Source organism: Ananas comosus, linkage group 2, assembly GCF_001540865.1.
Source record: "Ananas comosus cultivar F153 linkage group 2, ASM154086v1, whole genome shotgun sequence".
In the NCBI taxonomy this organism is placed as follows: Eukaryota; Viridiplantae; Streptophyta; class Magnoliopsida; order Poales; family Bromeliaceae; genus Ananas; species Ananas comosus.
Genome location: NC_033622.1, coordinates 13,242,236 through 13,257,771, shown reverse-complemented (window position 1 = coordinate 13,257,771; position 15,536 = coordinate 13,242,236). Strand labels below are relative to the sequence as shown.

General features: G+C 34.8%; 2 protein-coding genes across 2 annotated transcripts; both read right to left on the bottom strand.

Moving 5' to 3' along the window:
- Positions 1,917-6,145, bottom strand: LOC109725079 (tobamovirus multiplication protein 1-like). The gene is made up of 12 exons (XM_020254144.1): positions 5,872-6,145; positions 4,752-4,842; positions 4,616-4,668; positions 4,456-4,548; positions 4,297-4,368; positions 4,154-4,226; positions 3,959-4,004; positions 3,746-3,809; positions 2,712-2,765; positions 2,521-2,598; positions 2,287-2,392; positions 1,917-2,181 (listed from the first exon to the last, which is right to left on the bottom strand). Exons 1-11 carry the CDS (start codon positions 6,013-6,015, stop codon positions 2,300-2,302), a joined length of 861 nt encoding a protein of 286 aa, XP_020109733.1. The 5' UTR covers positions 6,016-6,145; the 3' UTR covers positions 1,917-2,181; positions 2,287-2,299.
- On the bottom strand, positions 11,989-15,104 carry LOC109725699 (5'-adenylylsulfate reductase-like 3). The gene is made up of 4 exons (XM_020254996.1): positions 14,751-15,104; positions 13,513-13,700; positions 13,305-13,429; positions 11,989-12,771 (listed from the first exon to the last, which is right to left on the bottom strand). The coding sequence occupies exons 1-4, from the start codon at positions 14,919-14,921 to the stop codon at positions 12,314-12,316; spliced, it is 942 nt and encodes a 313-aa protein (XP_020110585.1). The 5' UTR covers positions 14,922-15,104; the 3' UTR covers positions 11,989-12,313.

Genomic DNA, 15,536 nt, shown 5'->3' with positions numbered 1-15,536 from the left:
CCGGCCCGGTCCGCGTCCGGTCATGCCCTGTTTTTGCCATATTCGAGCCCATTTTATATTTAAAAGAATTATTTTTAAGACAACGCTCGAGCCCGAATGCACTGAGACACAATTCTGCAATCTCAACGACTCAAGATGGTTTCGGAAGATATACCCGTGTCATGGGCATGGCGGATCCTCACGTTAGATCCGAGAGACGAACAGTTTAAAGCGATGCAACTGTCGCTTCTCGAATCGTCACGAAATTTTATGTAGTGAAAGTACGGGAAAGAAAACAATTAGTTGCATATATATATATATATATATATATATATATATAGAGTGAGGCTACTATGCTATCGAAAGCATGGAGTCTTCCGTGCTTCCAGCTCGTTTTCGATGTTGCGACTTTCGAATCGTCGATCGGCTCCGTTAAACTTGATCTAGAGTATTTGGAGTACCTAGAAAATAAATTTTATTATTTTTCGATATCATTTGCCTAGTGATCGAATGGGCTCAAAATCAACAAATTTCAATGGCCGTAGTGAGCCGTTTGCAAGTTTAACGGTGTAGAAATATCCAAATCACGTGAAATTTTGATAGAAAATTCTTTATACTATATAAAACAAGATCAATATCTTTGATTTAAAATTTTAATGTCATATTATTACATTTTGTAAGATTTTTATTTTCAGCCGTTGATTTTGAGCCCCTTCGTTCACTAGGCAAATGATATCGTAAAATCATAAAATTTATTTTCTAGGTACTTCAAATACTCTAGATCAAGTTTAACGGAGCCGATCGACGATTCGAAAGTCGCAACATCGAAAACGAGCTGGAAGCACGGAAGGCTCCGTGCTTCCGATAGCAGAGTAGCCTCACTCTATATATATATAATCACGTGAATTTTTGATAAAAAATTCTTTATACTATATAAAACAAGATCAATATTTTTGATCTAAAATTTTAATGTCATATTATCACGTTTTGTAAAATTTTTATTTTCAGCCGTTGATTTTGAGCCCCTTCATTCACTAGGTAAATAATATCAAAAAATCGCATAATTTATTTTCTAAGTACTTTAAATATTTTAGATCAAGTTTAACGGAGTTGATCGACGATTCGAATCGTTACGAAATTTTATGTACATACAAGCGATGCAACTGTCGCTTTTCATTTAAGCTATAGTTTTCCTGAGAAGTCATAAATTTTATTAAAATTAATGACTCTGTGAGCTTTGATTGTTAATAAAATCTGTGAAGCGCGAAGGAAAAGACAAATAAAATTAACTAATTGAAAGATAAATGTTTTGTAGGCACTTCCAACAGCCTAACTTTCATAATATAATATGACTTGTTTGGAAAAATTGCCTTTTAAATACCTATGGTTTCTAACGCGAATGGTATCCGAAATTTTAAGTTCAAAATCTAATTGCTTAACATTTTTATATCTTTGTCTCAAAACAAAAAAAAAAAAAGGAAAAACGTTTATATTCTTATAAAGTTTCTGCACCTCTCTATGAGTGTACATACTCACCAATGAAGCAACATATGGCTTCTACGATAATCACATGGCGAAGTACAAGTTTTAAACCCTCTTAATTTAAATGCACGAATTGCATTTATCAAATTTTTGTTTTCACATTACTAACGGCTATTAAGGAAAACTGATGGACCCAAAGAAATGGTATTTTATTTAACCAGGAGAATTATTCATATAATGCGGTTTAACTATTTAAAATTAAGATGGCTACTTGCTTTTTGGTGGTATGGGGAACTGATGCCTTTTAAGTCATACTTTGGAACAACCATTTTTTTTTTTTTTTTTTTTTAGAAATAATTTCTCATTGATTACTATTCTACAAAGAATAGTGCCAAATATATATCTTAGGGGAACTATACCATCTAGTTTCTTCAATTAATTTGCAAACTAGAAGAAACATATAATAAAACAGGCACATATATTTGAAACAGTTAGTTTCATGTTATTATCCACGCAAAACTCAATACAAGCGTGAGTACTCGGCAACTAGCTACACTATCGGTAGGCCTACAGTAATCCCATCACTAGATAAAAGAAACCAAAGAGAGAGAGAGAGAGAGAGAGAGAAGAAAAAGAAAAAGGAGAGGAGAAAATTTCGTTGTAGTTCCTCCCTGAAGCAGAGCAACTGTGGCTCGGTGTTCACGAAAATTTTCGTACTATCTGATAAAAATAAAGCAATGTAAGAAAAAGAGAACAATCAACAAATTGATCAAATTCAGCTCTAAAAAGCATAAAAATATGGTTTGCCTTGTTAGGAATCCTCACCATGACTGAGCTACTAGTTGATAGGGTGATACTGATCTGAAACTCGCTTTGGCGGCAGCTTACGAAGTATGAAAAGGACAAGGGCTGACGGCAGAATTTCAACTAACTGAAAAGATTATAGTAGCAGGAAAGCCAGCACCAATTTGATCAGATTAAAAGCAAGAGTGATGAGAAAGTTCGTTTCCCACGACTACAGAGGAGGCAATAAGGAAGAGAGATAAAGCAGCAACTGACCATGTAATAGATCAAATTTAGCACAGGATGATCGAGGACATCAACGTCGGCATCCTTGTCAAATGCAGAAAGGCCGACCTACAGAAAAATCAAGAATTTATAAGGCAACAATAAAAAGTCTAGTCCACCTAGCTAGTCTAAGATAATGTCGCTGGAATTCACAAACAAAAATCAGAACCTCAGTGACCTACCACAAAACAGCGTGTAAGAAAACATGTGCAGCATATTGCAGTTACAAAACCAACCTGTGAAACAAAATAAGACTATCACGATGAGCATGAGGCCGCACAAGCAATAAAAGCAGCTCAGCATAGTTGATGCTTAAGAAAGAAGTCAACTAAAGCAATACATTAACCTTAATTTAGAACTCCAGAAACCAATTTAGTACCCCATACTGCCAATCCACTGGCTCTTAATTTTTGTGATGCATGAATAGTCACCCTTTGTACAGCACGTTACCATTAGAAAACCATAAGGCATAAAAAAGAGAAATTGAATAAATATAGTTGTCACATATCAAAAACCAAGGAGTGCCAGAGCTTGTCCTCAGATGAGAACTAATCCAGAATATGCAGGATGCCGGAAAAAGGTCACGGAAAATTTTAGATGGTAAATGCTTGTCCTTCGATTTTTTTTTTTATCTTTTTTTTTTCCACATCGTAGTTTAATCACTATGGAGAAATAATTTCAATTATTGAAGCATCACCATTTATAGAGATTTCAACTCACGTCCGTAAGTCAGAAGAGATTTTTTTATGACTATTTGCATGATAACGTTCTAAGTGACACAATAAAAGGTTCTTATCAAGCATCTATGATCTCCGAATACACTAGAAGAATAGTTTTAAAATACTTGCAAGGGTTGATATTTCCCACACTGATGTAGGGAAATTAAATGCTCCTAGAAAGAGACAAATGATGGCACTTCGTGTCATAGAAGATCAGGATCACACAACGAGTCATATTCATAACCATTATAATTTTAGAATGTAGAAGTTCCAAAATACTATCGTCAATGAAGTTAGAAACCTTAAAGAAAACAAAGAGTGATGGGAAAACCATAATACTATCAAGTGACCAACATCACATCAGATATGCCACACTAGACAGGAGCACCAACGTGAAAAACGTTTTCCCTTTCCAGTGAACATTAAACAGTCGATCACTGTTTACTCATCCCGAATTAAGTAATAAAGCAGGGGGAAAACAAGTTGATAAATATTACCTCATTTAGCTTCTTACGCCGACCCTTAGATTCAATCGGGAAGCGCCTCAGCATGAAGAACAACCTTTAATCAGACAAGAATCTGAGTAAGCAATAGTAGGGATAACCAGGTGTACACTATCAAATTCAATCCGGCCTAGACAAATCCATAGTTTGTTATTCCTGAAAAGTAAAAGAAAGTCCACAGCTTTCTTCAGCTAGAAGAATCAATACCTTCCACCATATATCAAGAATCCTAAAGCAGCAAAAAATGAGACAACTGCACAAAAAGATGGAGGTATTGATGTCAATATATTTGGATATCAATAAAGTCAACCAACCATGTATATAAATTCAGACAAAAACAAAATAAGTGCAATGTGGTGACGCAGAGAATTTATAGAAAGTCTCATAGCTGCAAAATGAAACCTGCTAAGAAAAGCTTAGCAACCTCCACAGCAACAGGCCTAGAAGAAAGTTGCACATAGATCCAAATGCAAATCTACAAGCAACAAAAGAGAAAAAGGTTACAGCACCTTACATGCCTGAGATATTTAAACAAAATCATCTACCTGTGTGGTGTATACAACCCCATTGATGATAAGATATGCTGGTCTCAGTTTATGGATTGGGAGGCTTCGAGCCTAAACACAGACAATAGATTTTAGAACCACTAACTTCAGGCTGACTATTAGATGAGAGGATATACGCAACAAACAAAGTAATAGTACCTGATAATATATCTCTGCCCAAAACAAGACTAGCAAAGTGTAGGTTGAGAAGAACAGCAAACCAGGAAGATCAAGAAGTGCCATCTCCAGGGCCTGAATTAATACTGTGAGTAACTCAGTTTGCTCAATCTCTTGGCAACAACAATAGGCGGGCACTTACTCTTGACTTGAGAAGGAAAACCGAATGGTAGAAGCCAAATAGAATTGCACGCACTGCAAACAAATACAAGCACAGTTACTATTTGAAATGAAAAAGCAGATTAAATCAGGGGAACACACAAGAACCATGAATTTACATCCATTGACAGCAAAATTCATTAAGTGGAAGAGCTTCTGTGTTGTCCATCCGTACTCTGGTACTCTCAGTTGTATCCGAATGAGTTGCACCTGACAAAGACAATTTTCAGAACAAACGAACAAAAAGAATGCCAGTAAGTTAAAAAAATAAGTTTAACAAAGCTCATAACATATACCTCCGTCACTTTTTTTTTTATTTTTTTTGTTGAATAGTAACTGGCTTAACTTCCCCATACGAAAAATAAATTCCTAAGCCATTCAGATTTATGATAGTTTCATAAAAAGAATCAAATTGGGCCAAATCAATATAAGCATTGTAATACACGTCAGATGCACTAGCAATTGCATGCATAATTGTCGCTTAAAGCAATGATACTTCTAAAAATCATACCGAGTCTAAAATGTAATTTAGAACTATTTCATTCCCACATGTGCAAAGGGCTTGGAAAGACTAATCAGATAAAAGTAATGTAAGCATCATGGCTATGCACCACTCTCTGTAACTTGTATTTTGCCAAATGAATGACTTTTGCTCGTTGAGCAGCGAAGTATGAGAAGCTAGATCAAACAGACACTTGTGTTTTGTTCATTCAAACTTTCGGCAGCACAAGGAAAATCAATTGATCGGGCAGTGATGAATCATACTTCTATAATAAGAAACCATCAGTTTCCAAGGAGAAAAGAGTACAAAAACAGGAATTATGACATCCAAAAATCGGTTCCAAGTATGAGCACTAACAACATAATTTCTTTCCTCGATGTAAATCACATGTCTGACGACATTATTGCCTGTCCAAGGTTCCAAGGTAAAACTGCTGGAACAGTTCATTCCAACGTTCTATGGTAAAATGGAAAGTGTGCCCATAGGCAATATTACATAATCTAAATGGCATAGGGCTCCAGTTCTTACAACATTACAAGTAATTATTATCCAAATCACACTTATTTTTTTAGTAAATTTAAGCCAGAATCGAAGATTCTCATCACAATCTTTCCAACTACACTACAATGCCACACGATTTACCAGTGATATAAAAGAGAAAAACTACAGAGAGCACAGCAGAGAGAGAGAGAGAGAGAGAGAGAGAGAGAGAGAGGGATTTAGGGAGGGAATGTGACCAGGGCGACAAGGGAGACGAGGGCGTAAGAGGCGGAGAGTGCGAAGCAGATGCCGCGTTGCCACTCCTCGGAGGCGTCGATCTCCTTCCACCATGAGGGGGAGTTGCTTTGGGAGTAGTAGCCCAGGGCTCCGAGCGCCGCCATTAATGGTGGGGGTTGTGAGCTTGGAGCGGGGAGATCCGAGGAGGGAGGAGGAGGAAGGAGAACGGCGAGGAGCGACGCGTGGGGACGCAAAGGAGGAGACAACGAGGCTCGATGCGCCCACGTGGCGATTCGTTCCAAAATAAAAGGGTAACCTTCAAATACCGAGTTGGTTTCACACTTTCTCACTTTTAATTATAATTTTTGAGTAATTTATTACTAATTAAAATTTTTCATGAAATCACTTTATATATCTATAATTCTATATGAATCCCCAATAAGAATGATGACATGGCAAGCTCTTCTTTTTTTAGATTTTTCATATTTTTTAATGATGATTTGAAATATAAATATATATATGCATGTCACTCCATGCATATAACATAATAAAAGTTTTTAATGATGGTTTGAAATATAAATATATATATACATGTAACTCCATGCATATAACATAATAAAAGTTTTATAAAAAAAATAAAACTAAATGAATCCCAAAACTACTACCTCTTCATTTTCCAAAACTGTTTTGAAATATAAATATATATGCATGTAACTCCATGCATATAACATAATAAAAGAAATAAAACTAAATGAATCCCCAAAACTACTACCTTCTCATCTCCCAAAACTGCTCCCCTCTCACCTCCCAAATACAAAATAGTGGTATGCATGTAATAAAAGCTAGCCATGACCTCTTAGTTATCAAACTCCAAATAAATAATGGTATGCATGTAATAAAAGATAAGACCTCTTGGTTATTAAAGCTTCGTTGCTAGCCTAAAGGAGGATAGAAAGCTTTGCTTTAGAAAGTGAGTCTTTTTATTATTATCATAGCCAATAACATCCCAAAATTTCTGAACTCTTCCTAATTTTATTTATTTATATAAAAGGAAAGAGACTGTTCTTGGTCTAATGCCCTCTTTTATCCTCTTTCGAGAAGACCATAGATGATATTAGGAGATTTTTTCGATACAGAATGGCAAAATGGAGTCATCGGATAAAACTTTCGAATTGTCTAATTGAAGCTGCTAATGCAGATTCCTCTCCTTCTATGTCGGATGAATATGTATTATTTCTCTCTCTCTTTTTTTTTTATTGCATATTACTGTTCATGAATAAGTCATTTGAGTTAAACAAAATTGATGGAGTAAAATTATAAAAAAAACTGATTAAATTAGTATTTACATCAACAAACTAACATAATATATAGATTGTTAGCTTACAGATATATGAAAAGTGGATTTTTATAATTTAACGGTAGTTAAAAACTAACTATTATTATTTTTAAATTTATTTGTATGACTATCATATATTCCTTCATATTTTTTCTTTTATTTTTTTACATTTCGTGCTAATTCTTTGATGGCATGACAATTTGAATGTCCATAAACAAATGCAATAATAATTGATTTTTAAGAAAAATCTAATTTGAATTAGAAAAGATAATAGGATTGATAAATATCTTTATATGATTAGTTAAGTGTGAATTTGAATCTCTTTAGTTTTTTTTTATTATTTATTACTCTTCATAATATTTTAAATATTTTTTCTGTTTCTTTTTAACGTTTTTATTTGTTTGTTAAATCTATAGACTATAAATTTTTACTAAAATATTTCTACCCGCCGCATCGCGCGGGTCCCTACGCTAGTATAATATTAGAACATAATAAGTTATACTATTATAAAGTTATATTAGAACTTCTCATAACTATTTTATATATATAATATTGAAACACAATAAGCTATACTATTATTAAGTTATATTAAAACTTCTCATAAAAATACACCACATGGCGGCTTGTAGTTTACTTTGAAAATCATGCTTCCAAAATTATGTATATAATAATATATATATATGATGTGATTTAAAATGTATCAAGTTAGCCTTCGTGATTTTGCATTTATTTACTTTAGTATTCTGTGGTTTAAAATGTATCAAGTTTGTACCCTATGATTTTATTTTTTCTCTTTTTATTATCTATTTCACTATTTTTTTTGTTAAATCAGTGACAAAGTTAAAACTAAAAGGTACTAAAGTGAATATTCGATAAATCTAAATAGGATATCTGAAGTTTTTTGTATATAATTTAACGAAATATTAACGGAGGAAAAAAAAAATCAATGACAAAGTTAAAACCGATAAACCTAGGTAGGGTATATGAAGTTTTTTGTATATAATTTAACGAAATATTAACGGAGGAAAAAAAAATCAATGACAAAGTTAAAATTAAAGAATAATAAAATAAATATTAGATAAATCTAGGTAGGGTATCTGAAGTTTTTTTGCTTATAATTTAACGAAATATTAACAGAAAAGCCGATGAAAAGAAAAAAATGAAACCACAGAGTATTAAATTGATACACTTTAAACCACAGGGTAGTAAAATAAAAAAGTGTGAAACCACATAGTACTAAATTGATACATTTTAAATCACAGGGTACTAAAGTAAAAAGTATGAAACCACATAGGCGATATTTGAAGTTTTCCAAAATAAAACTATTTCTCGTTATTTCTAAAATAAAAATAATTTATAAAATAAGTAAATTCTTAATTTTTTGTATTTTAGCTAAAAAATAAATTATTCTTAGAAATAAAATAATAGCTTCTTCACGATTGGGCCAGAAGAGGGAAAATGGTGGATGCGTATGGTTATAAAATATAAAAGTAAATATATGATAGTTTAGAAAGTTAATTTAATAAACTGTACATGATTTAGAGAATACTAGATTTATATAATGAGTAGCTATTTTCACTAGTTAGTTAATTAGTTAGATAACTAGTTAATAAAGTAAGTTAGTTAGATAATCAGAACATTAATTAATTAATTGAGAATATTAATTAAAGGATAAGCATCCTTCTTGACTACTCGTCTTTTATAAGCTTTTTTTTAAAAAAAATTTAGAATGCAAGGAAACACATTTAAATGTGAGGAATTACTATAATTTAAAAAATGTGTGTTCAAAGATGCCTACCAATTAATGGACTACTAAAAAAAAAAAGCTGAATTGAATATTTAGTGATCATCTTCTCTTTTTTTCCCATCTTTAAAATAGATATTCTATAACTTTACGCAATAATTTGCTTGTATCTAGAGTTCTATCAATCACAGTCCAATGGTAAACTTTTGCATTGTGTAGAAGCACTAATTCTTATTGATTATTTTGCAAATTAAAACAAACAATTAAAGATACAATGAATTAACTTCAAACAATTTGAGACAATATGAAGATACAATGTATTTATTAGACAGTTATTTTTCAACTTTTTTTGGGAAATGGGTTAACCCAGTTATATGAAGAGAAAAGTTAACTAAAAAAGTCTACAGAGAAGCACAGTACACAACATAGATACATATGAACCATACGACAGCTTGCAAGGTCAACAATAATCTGGCTAGACCAGTTGTACAACAAGCAGAAAGAAAAGCACATGCACGTGCACATGCACATGCAGGCTAAAGCTGAGAACATTGCATTTCAAAAAAAAAAAAAATAAAAAAAAAATCAACATTTAAATCTTTTAACTTGCCAAAAAGAAAGGATTAATCCAGCAATCACAAGCGCTCTAAAGGCTCAGCACTGAAGCTTCCTCTTCGATCTAGATAACTAACATCAACATATCCCAAACTTTTCTCTAATGGAGGAAGCAACTACTTTAGCCCATAACGCCAATCTCGCCTTTATCTCCTCTTCGTTACATCCTTGTCTACTTTCTGAAGAACTATCATCTACTTCGTCACTCGCCTTTACCTCCTCTCCCTTACATCCGCGCCTATTTTCCGAAGAACCATCATCATCTCCATCACTCGCCTCTATCTCCCCTTCGTTACATCCTCGTCTACTTTCCGAAGAACTATCATCATCTTCATCACTCGCCTTTATCTCCTCTCTACTGAATCCTCGTCTACTTTCCGAGGAACTATCATCAACATCTTCATCACTCTCATCTACTCCAACTAATTTATTACTCGCCAGGAGATGTTGAGGAAAGAGACAATCATCATCTTCATCAAAGTCTATAGAGCAATCGACGTTGTCGGCTCCCGCCATGGCCAAGGCTTCTAAAGAAACGCCCATATATATATATATATATCCCCTTCCTAGCTTGTATATATGTATCTCTTTCTCTTGCTCAACAAAGTACCTTTTTTAAGCATTTATTTTTGCATGCAACGTTTCATACAAGCATACGTGAGTTATAACAGGTATTTATAGGCTTAGCTGTTTGATTTTTTTCGCTTGCAATAATTATAAGTTCATGGTATACGTTCAAAATTGTCATTGGAGGTCACGGGGCGCCGTGGACAAGACTCTTTATTTTGCACGGCAGGGATAAATTCTCGGGACATGCATGTTCACGAATCATGCATGTCACTTGTGATTAGCTTACTAAGCTGATCACAACTTTTGCTTGAATTCGACCTTGTCCAGTACTGTATCTATCATCAATTTATGGACCATATCTCATATGCTCTAGGTTTTTTTCTTTTTTAAATGAAAAACAAGAAAGGGGAGTAAAAATCAAAATACAACACATGCATTTTATATTCTATTGCATTCCTCACGAAACTAATTAATCTTGATTTTCTTCTTCTCTTTTCTCACAGAACTAGTTAGTGTTGTATGTGGGAATTTTTTTTTAAAAAAGCAGCAGTTGTTTTATCATTCCAGCCGCGCATAGTATTATTCAGATAATTAAATTTCTCAATTCAAATTGAGATAAATACATGTATATTCTGTTAGCTATTTATTGTTGGGCTAAAATAGGTCCAACATTCTGTCTCGTGATAACAGATCCAAAAGACTAATAAATTGAGTTAGGTGAAACTAATAAGTTAAGTAGAGGTGCGATCTACAAGAGATCTAACGACAAGATGCCCAACAATAGACCCAACGTCTAAGTAGATTGAGTCGGGTCGAAGCCAACGAGCATTGTGACTGAGTCTTAAGTGTGATGGGTGCGCTCTTCGTATCAGCACGTGCTTGAATTAATTATAGATATTTACATGTATGTCTTAGCTTATGTTCTCGATCATACCATGGACGTATATATGGTCTTCAATAAATGCAAGAAATTTCAATTAATGATCAAATAATAAGATTGACCATGCATCATGCATAAGGCAAATAATATCAACTGGATTAATTTCCATCCTTCCAGAATTACACGTGCGGATTATTAATCATATGCGTATTTGAGTGGCGGATATATATATAGAGATAGAAGCGAAAAAAGAAAAAAAATGTATGGTTATTAGCAGGTTGAATAACTGATGTATATGAGGTAACGGTGGTTGTCATTTGCTAGATGACATCATCCGTTTCGTGTACTTTGCTTAACGATTGGTTAAATTTAAGTCTAGAGATGGTACCAGGAAGAGTCGCTCGTTCGAGCACTAATCTCACATGAATATATATCTGAAACTCTGAATCGGTAAGTTAGCATAGCGGACTTTGCTTACGCGTTACCGTACGTCCTTAGTCCCAGTTCGCATGAAAGGTCAAAATCATTCCAGAGGCCATAAATTAATTGGTTACGTATAGTAATAGCTATATACATGTGGTGTTTAATTTAGTGCATTTAAGCTTAATTACTGTAATTAAAATTACAAGAAAAGATTTAATTAACTATACTGCAGTTGAATATAATAATCTTAAACAAAATCAAACTTAACCTTACAGTATTTTTCCCTCCCTATATTGGGAATAATCTCGCAATCGTATATATGAAGTAATAAGATTTTATAAAGTATAATTTTTCACTCTATGCAATATAGTAAATTATTTATAATCACAACATTTTTTATTACCACCCAAACAAAACATAGATAGTTCGAACGACTATATTTTCATCTGCATGTATTTCAAACTACACTTCATTCATTTCCGATCATATCTGCCCAAATGGGCTCCAATTGTGAAAATGAATCTGTTGTTATAACATAATGAAAGCAAGAGATCGAGATCACGCAATTGTGGAATAACACAAGCAGCTCATGCAGCCACCAGCGACAGATTTCTGAATAAGCTAAATAGTATTCTCCGGCAACAACATGAATACAGGGGGTGTATTCTTCCAAGAATATCAGATGTAGATGTGGATAACCCCACAGGAAGTAACTGCAATTAATTTGGCAATTAAATCATCTTCCCCCAAGAGAGGAAATTGTCGACGCCCCTACCCGCTACCAATAAATAAGTAGAAAAACAAAAGTAAAAAAGAAAAAAAAAGAAAAAACTCAGAAAAACAACATTGCGTGGCCCATCTACTATACAGACAAACAAAGCAAGAACTCTACTTCTATCTTCTTTCGCTAGCAGAGGCCCTCCCGGAGCTCGGCTCTCCGATTGACACTGACGCTAGTGATTTCGAGGCCCAGGCCCATTTTGTAGCATTCATCGCACCATTCCGTAAGTTGCTTCGTTTGCATGGGTTTAACCTCCCGAATACTTGCTTGGCTTGTTCCATACGTGCCTCGAAATAATGGCCCAAGTTCATCAAACTTGCAAAACGGGTATGCCGCCTCCAAATCCGCTTTAGGGCTGTCTTAAGTTTCGGAAGAAGGAAATAAAGCACCCTCAGGAGCACAAAACAGATTGCCAGTGCCAGATATGTATCTTGCTGAAGGAGTTTCTCCGGCGACCTTGCCCATGAGAAGGGGCAGTTTTCCTGCACAATGTCTTCCTTTACTTCATCGCCGGCTAGCAAGTCTTCGATCCTCTCCACAGGCATTGAATGCGACAATGCAGGATTGATCCCTTCAAGAATTTAAACACAACAATGTAAGATCCGGGACCAGCTTCAGAAAGGAGAAGACGAATAGCAATTTCAAAATAAAAACTACAATTTGACCTTTAGATCTGTTAGCCAAGATGTTTTTTTTTGAGAGAAAGGTAAGCATGCTGCTACCCGCTTCGTTTATTTCATTTAGAAATAAACTTAGCTGGAAATGTGGATCAACTAGGATTCGAACTTTGGTCTCGGGTACCAACCACCAAGCCCTTTTGCCACTTGCGCTAGGGACAGTCGGTCTGTTAGCCAAGATGTTAAAACGACTTCTAATTGAATAGAATTTCATTCTATGTGATACAAAAACAAAGGAACATTTGAGAGTAAAAATAGCAAGAAAGCTTGTATGTATGAAGGTCACCCTCGCAAAAGGTTCAGGTCTAAAAGAAAATGCTCGTTAGGAAGTAATTCTTAAGAATGTCCTTAAGAGGTTCTTCAACTTTTCCCAACTTAATGAACCATCTCAAATAACCCAATAAACCACGGAAGAAATTCAAATTACCTGTAACATCATTGTAAAAAGCAACAAGGGAATTGATTGTCCTAGCTCCATGGTACCGCACACGCATCGTGGAGTTTAAGAGAAAAAGTGTTGGGAAGCCATGAACTCCGTACCTTGAGAGAATGCTGCGATTTAAAAATTTCAGTAACTTCCCATGCATATGAATGATCAAATTATAGACGGCAAATATAACTAACTGAACACACACCTTGGCCTGATGACAGATTCTTCAAATGCAAAATGGCGGATGGATGGAAACAGCAGTGACAAACTCTGGAAATTTGGCATGCAAATTTTGGAGAAAGGACACCAGGAAGCATAGAAAAGCACGGCCACATAATCCTCCCTGTTCCAGTGCACCAGATTCACTGCCCTTTGCAGAGTAGCCTCATCTCCCTAGTATAGATAAGTGCATCAGGATTTAGAAAATCACAAAGAGATAATTTTTAGCAGGATGAAAAATACAACAGAGAAAAACAAGTATCAGGATGAAAAAAAATAGCTCAAAAGTCCAAGTGTTGTGTGAGGAATGAGCGCAGCCAATTGTCGGCCTGTTACTTTCACAATGATAGCAATGCTAGAACATTAAAATAGGCATTGTGTAAGTAATAATTTCTCAAATCAATTTTGCATGTATAACTCAACTACCTAAATCAACTTAAAACTCAGCAGTCAGAATCCTACCGGTGTTAATGATAGAGCCTAAAAGTCGAGTTTAGATTTACATGCTTAAAATTAATCCTTGTGAAGAATATTAATTCTCAAGCATCTGATTGATAAGCAAGTTTACGTCCTTGACCTTTCTAAACCACAGTTCATAGGACAGAATCATCTTGATTTGGCTTTGAATTTTCACCAAAGCCTTAAACCGTCAGATTATATAATACAATAGTCAACAATGTAATAACTAACAAAACAAATGAACTTATGCACCTCCATTCCATCAAAAGTAAACAAAATCTACATGATATAAAATATTTTCAACACTTAAAAGCTGCAACTTTGTAATTTAGCCCTAAAAATAACTACTATTTCGTAAGAAACTCCTCTAATCTATCCTGGTATAAACATTTTATTATCAAAAAGATATGGAAAAATTAAAAAGCGCTTCATTCAGACTTTCGATTGACAGCAAAATGACAAGTCAAAGCTAGCTTTTTGGTTTCTGTTAAACACAAGCAATATTTCTCTTCAACCACCAAAAAGCTAACTTTTAGTATTACTTTGTGCTTTTCCTCCACGGAATCTAACCGTCATAGAATTAAGTAATTCACAAAGCTAATTAGGACCAGGGAATCTAAAATAAATACTCCATACTAATATCTCAAATTTTAAAAAAAAATGAATCAAAGACACAAAGACACAGATTTATCAAATCAAATACAACATAGGGTGGAATCAATCACAGGGAATTAGAAGGGGGGGAAAAAATCAAAAGAGAAAAACCTCCACGACGCCGATCGGATAGCTATCGACCGCCGTTGTATCGAGGGCCGAGCACACCGCATCATGTCCCACGATCGAGGAGGCGACGGAGGCCCTAGGGCATACTTCGGCGGCGGAGGTGGCGGAGGCGAGGAGGAGGAGGAGCGTCGCCCTCCAAACCCTAGCTGCCATGGACGCGGCGAGAAGGGAGTTAAAAGAGCGAGGCACGAATTTTTTGCTTGGGGAATGGGGAGGGGAAAGAGCGAAAGTAAACCCTAGGTCGAGAGAGACGACGCGAGAAAGAGGGGAGAGTAGGGAGACACCGCGTTACGAGCTATATCCTCGTGTATGGCCGACCACGCAGGCGATAAAAAGCCCTTTCCTTTTTATTTTATTTATTTTGTCTTTTTTTATTCCTATTGCAATTGTAATTGCCGGTGAAATTATTAATGGAGTTGGTCCACCACGTCAGCAATCTTCGTCGACTGGGTCGAGCCAGGTTTAATTCGGACCACGCCTGGTTTCGAACCAGATTAGATTTATCCGATTTAATCCTAAATGTCGGGTTCAGTCCAACGTGACAATCCTCGAAATTGTAAGTCCATGTATAGTTTATCTTTAAGCTCAAGATGTTTTATTGACGTATCATAGTGTTTCATTTGTTTGATAGAAATTAACAAAGCTCAGCATTATTATTTTTCTGAAAAAAAAAATACACGAGTAAATCTTATTAAAATATTATTTAATATAAAACTATCATATGGTTTTTAATTAGAGGGAAAAAAAAAAAGATGACGTAGGAAAATT

Coding starts and splice junctions, on each gene's coding strand:
- LOC109725079 (XM_020254144.1), bottom strand. CDS start 6,015: ATGGCGGCGCTCGGAGCCCTGGGCTACTACTCCCAAAGCAACTCCCCC. Junction 4,669..4,751: donor GAATTTTGCTGTCAATGGAT/GTAAATTCATGG, acceptor ATTTGTTTGCAG/TGCGTGCAATTCTATTTGGC. Junction 4,369..4,455: donor GGGCAGAGATATATTATCAG/GTACTATTACTT, acceptor GTCTGTGTTTAG/GCTCGAAGCCTCCCAATCCA.
- LOC109725699 (XM_020254996.1), bottom strand. CDS start 14,921: ATGGCAGCTAGGGTTTGGAGGGCGACGCTCCTCCTCCTCCTCGCCTCC. Junction 13,701..14,750: donor ATCCGATCGGCGTCGTGGAG/GTTTTTCTCTTT, acceptor TATCTATACTAG/GGAGATGAGGCTACTCTGCA. Junction 12,772..13,304: donor TTTTTACAATGATGTTACAG/GTAATTTGAATT, acceptor AAATTCTTGAAG/GGATCAATCCTGCATTGTCG.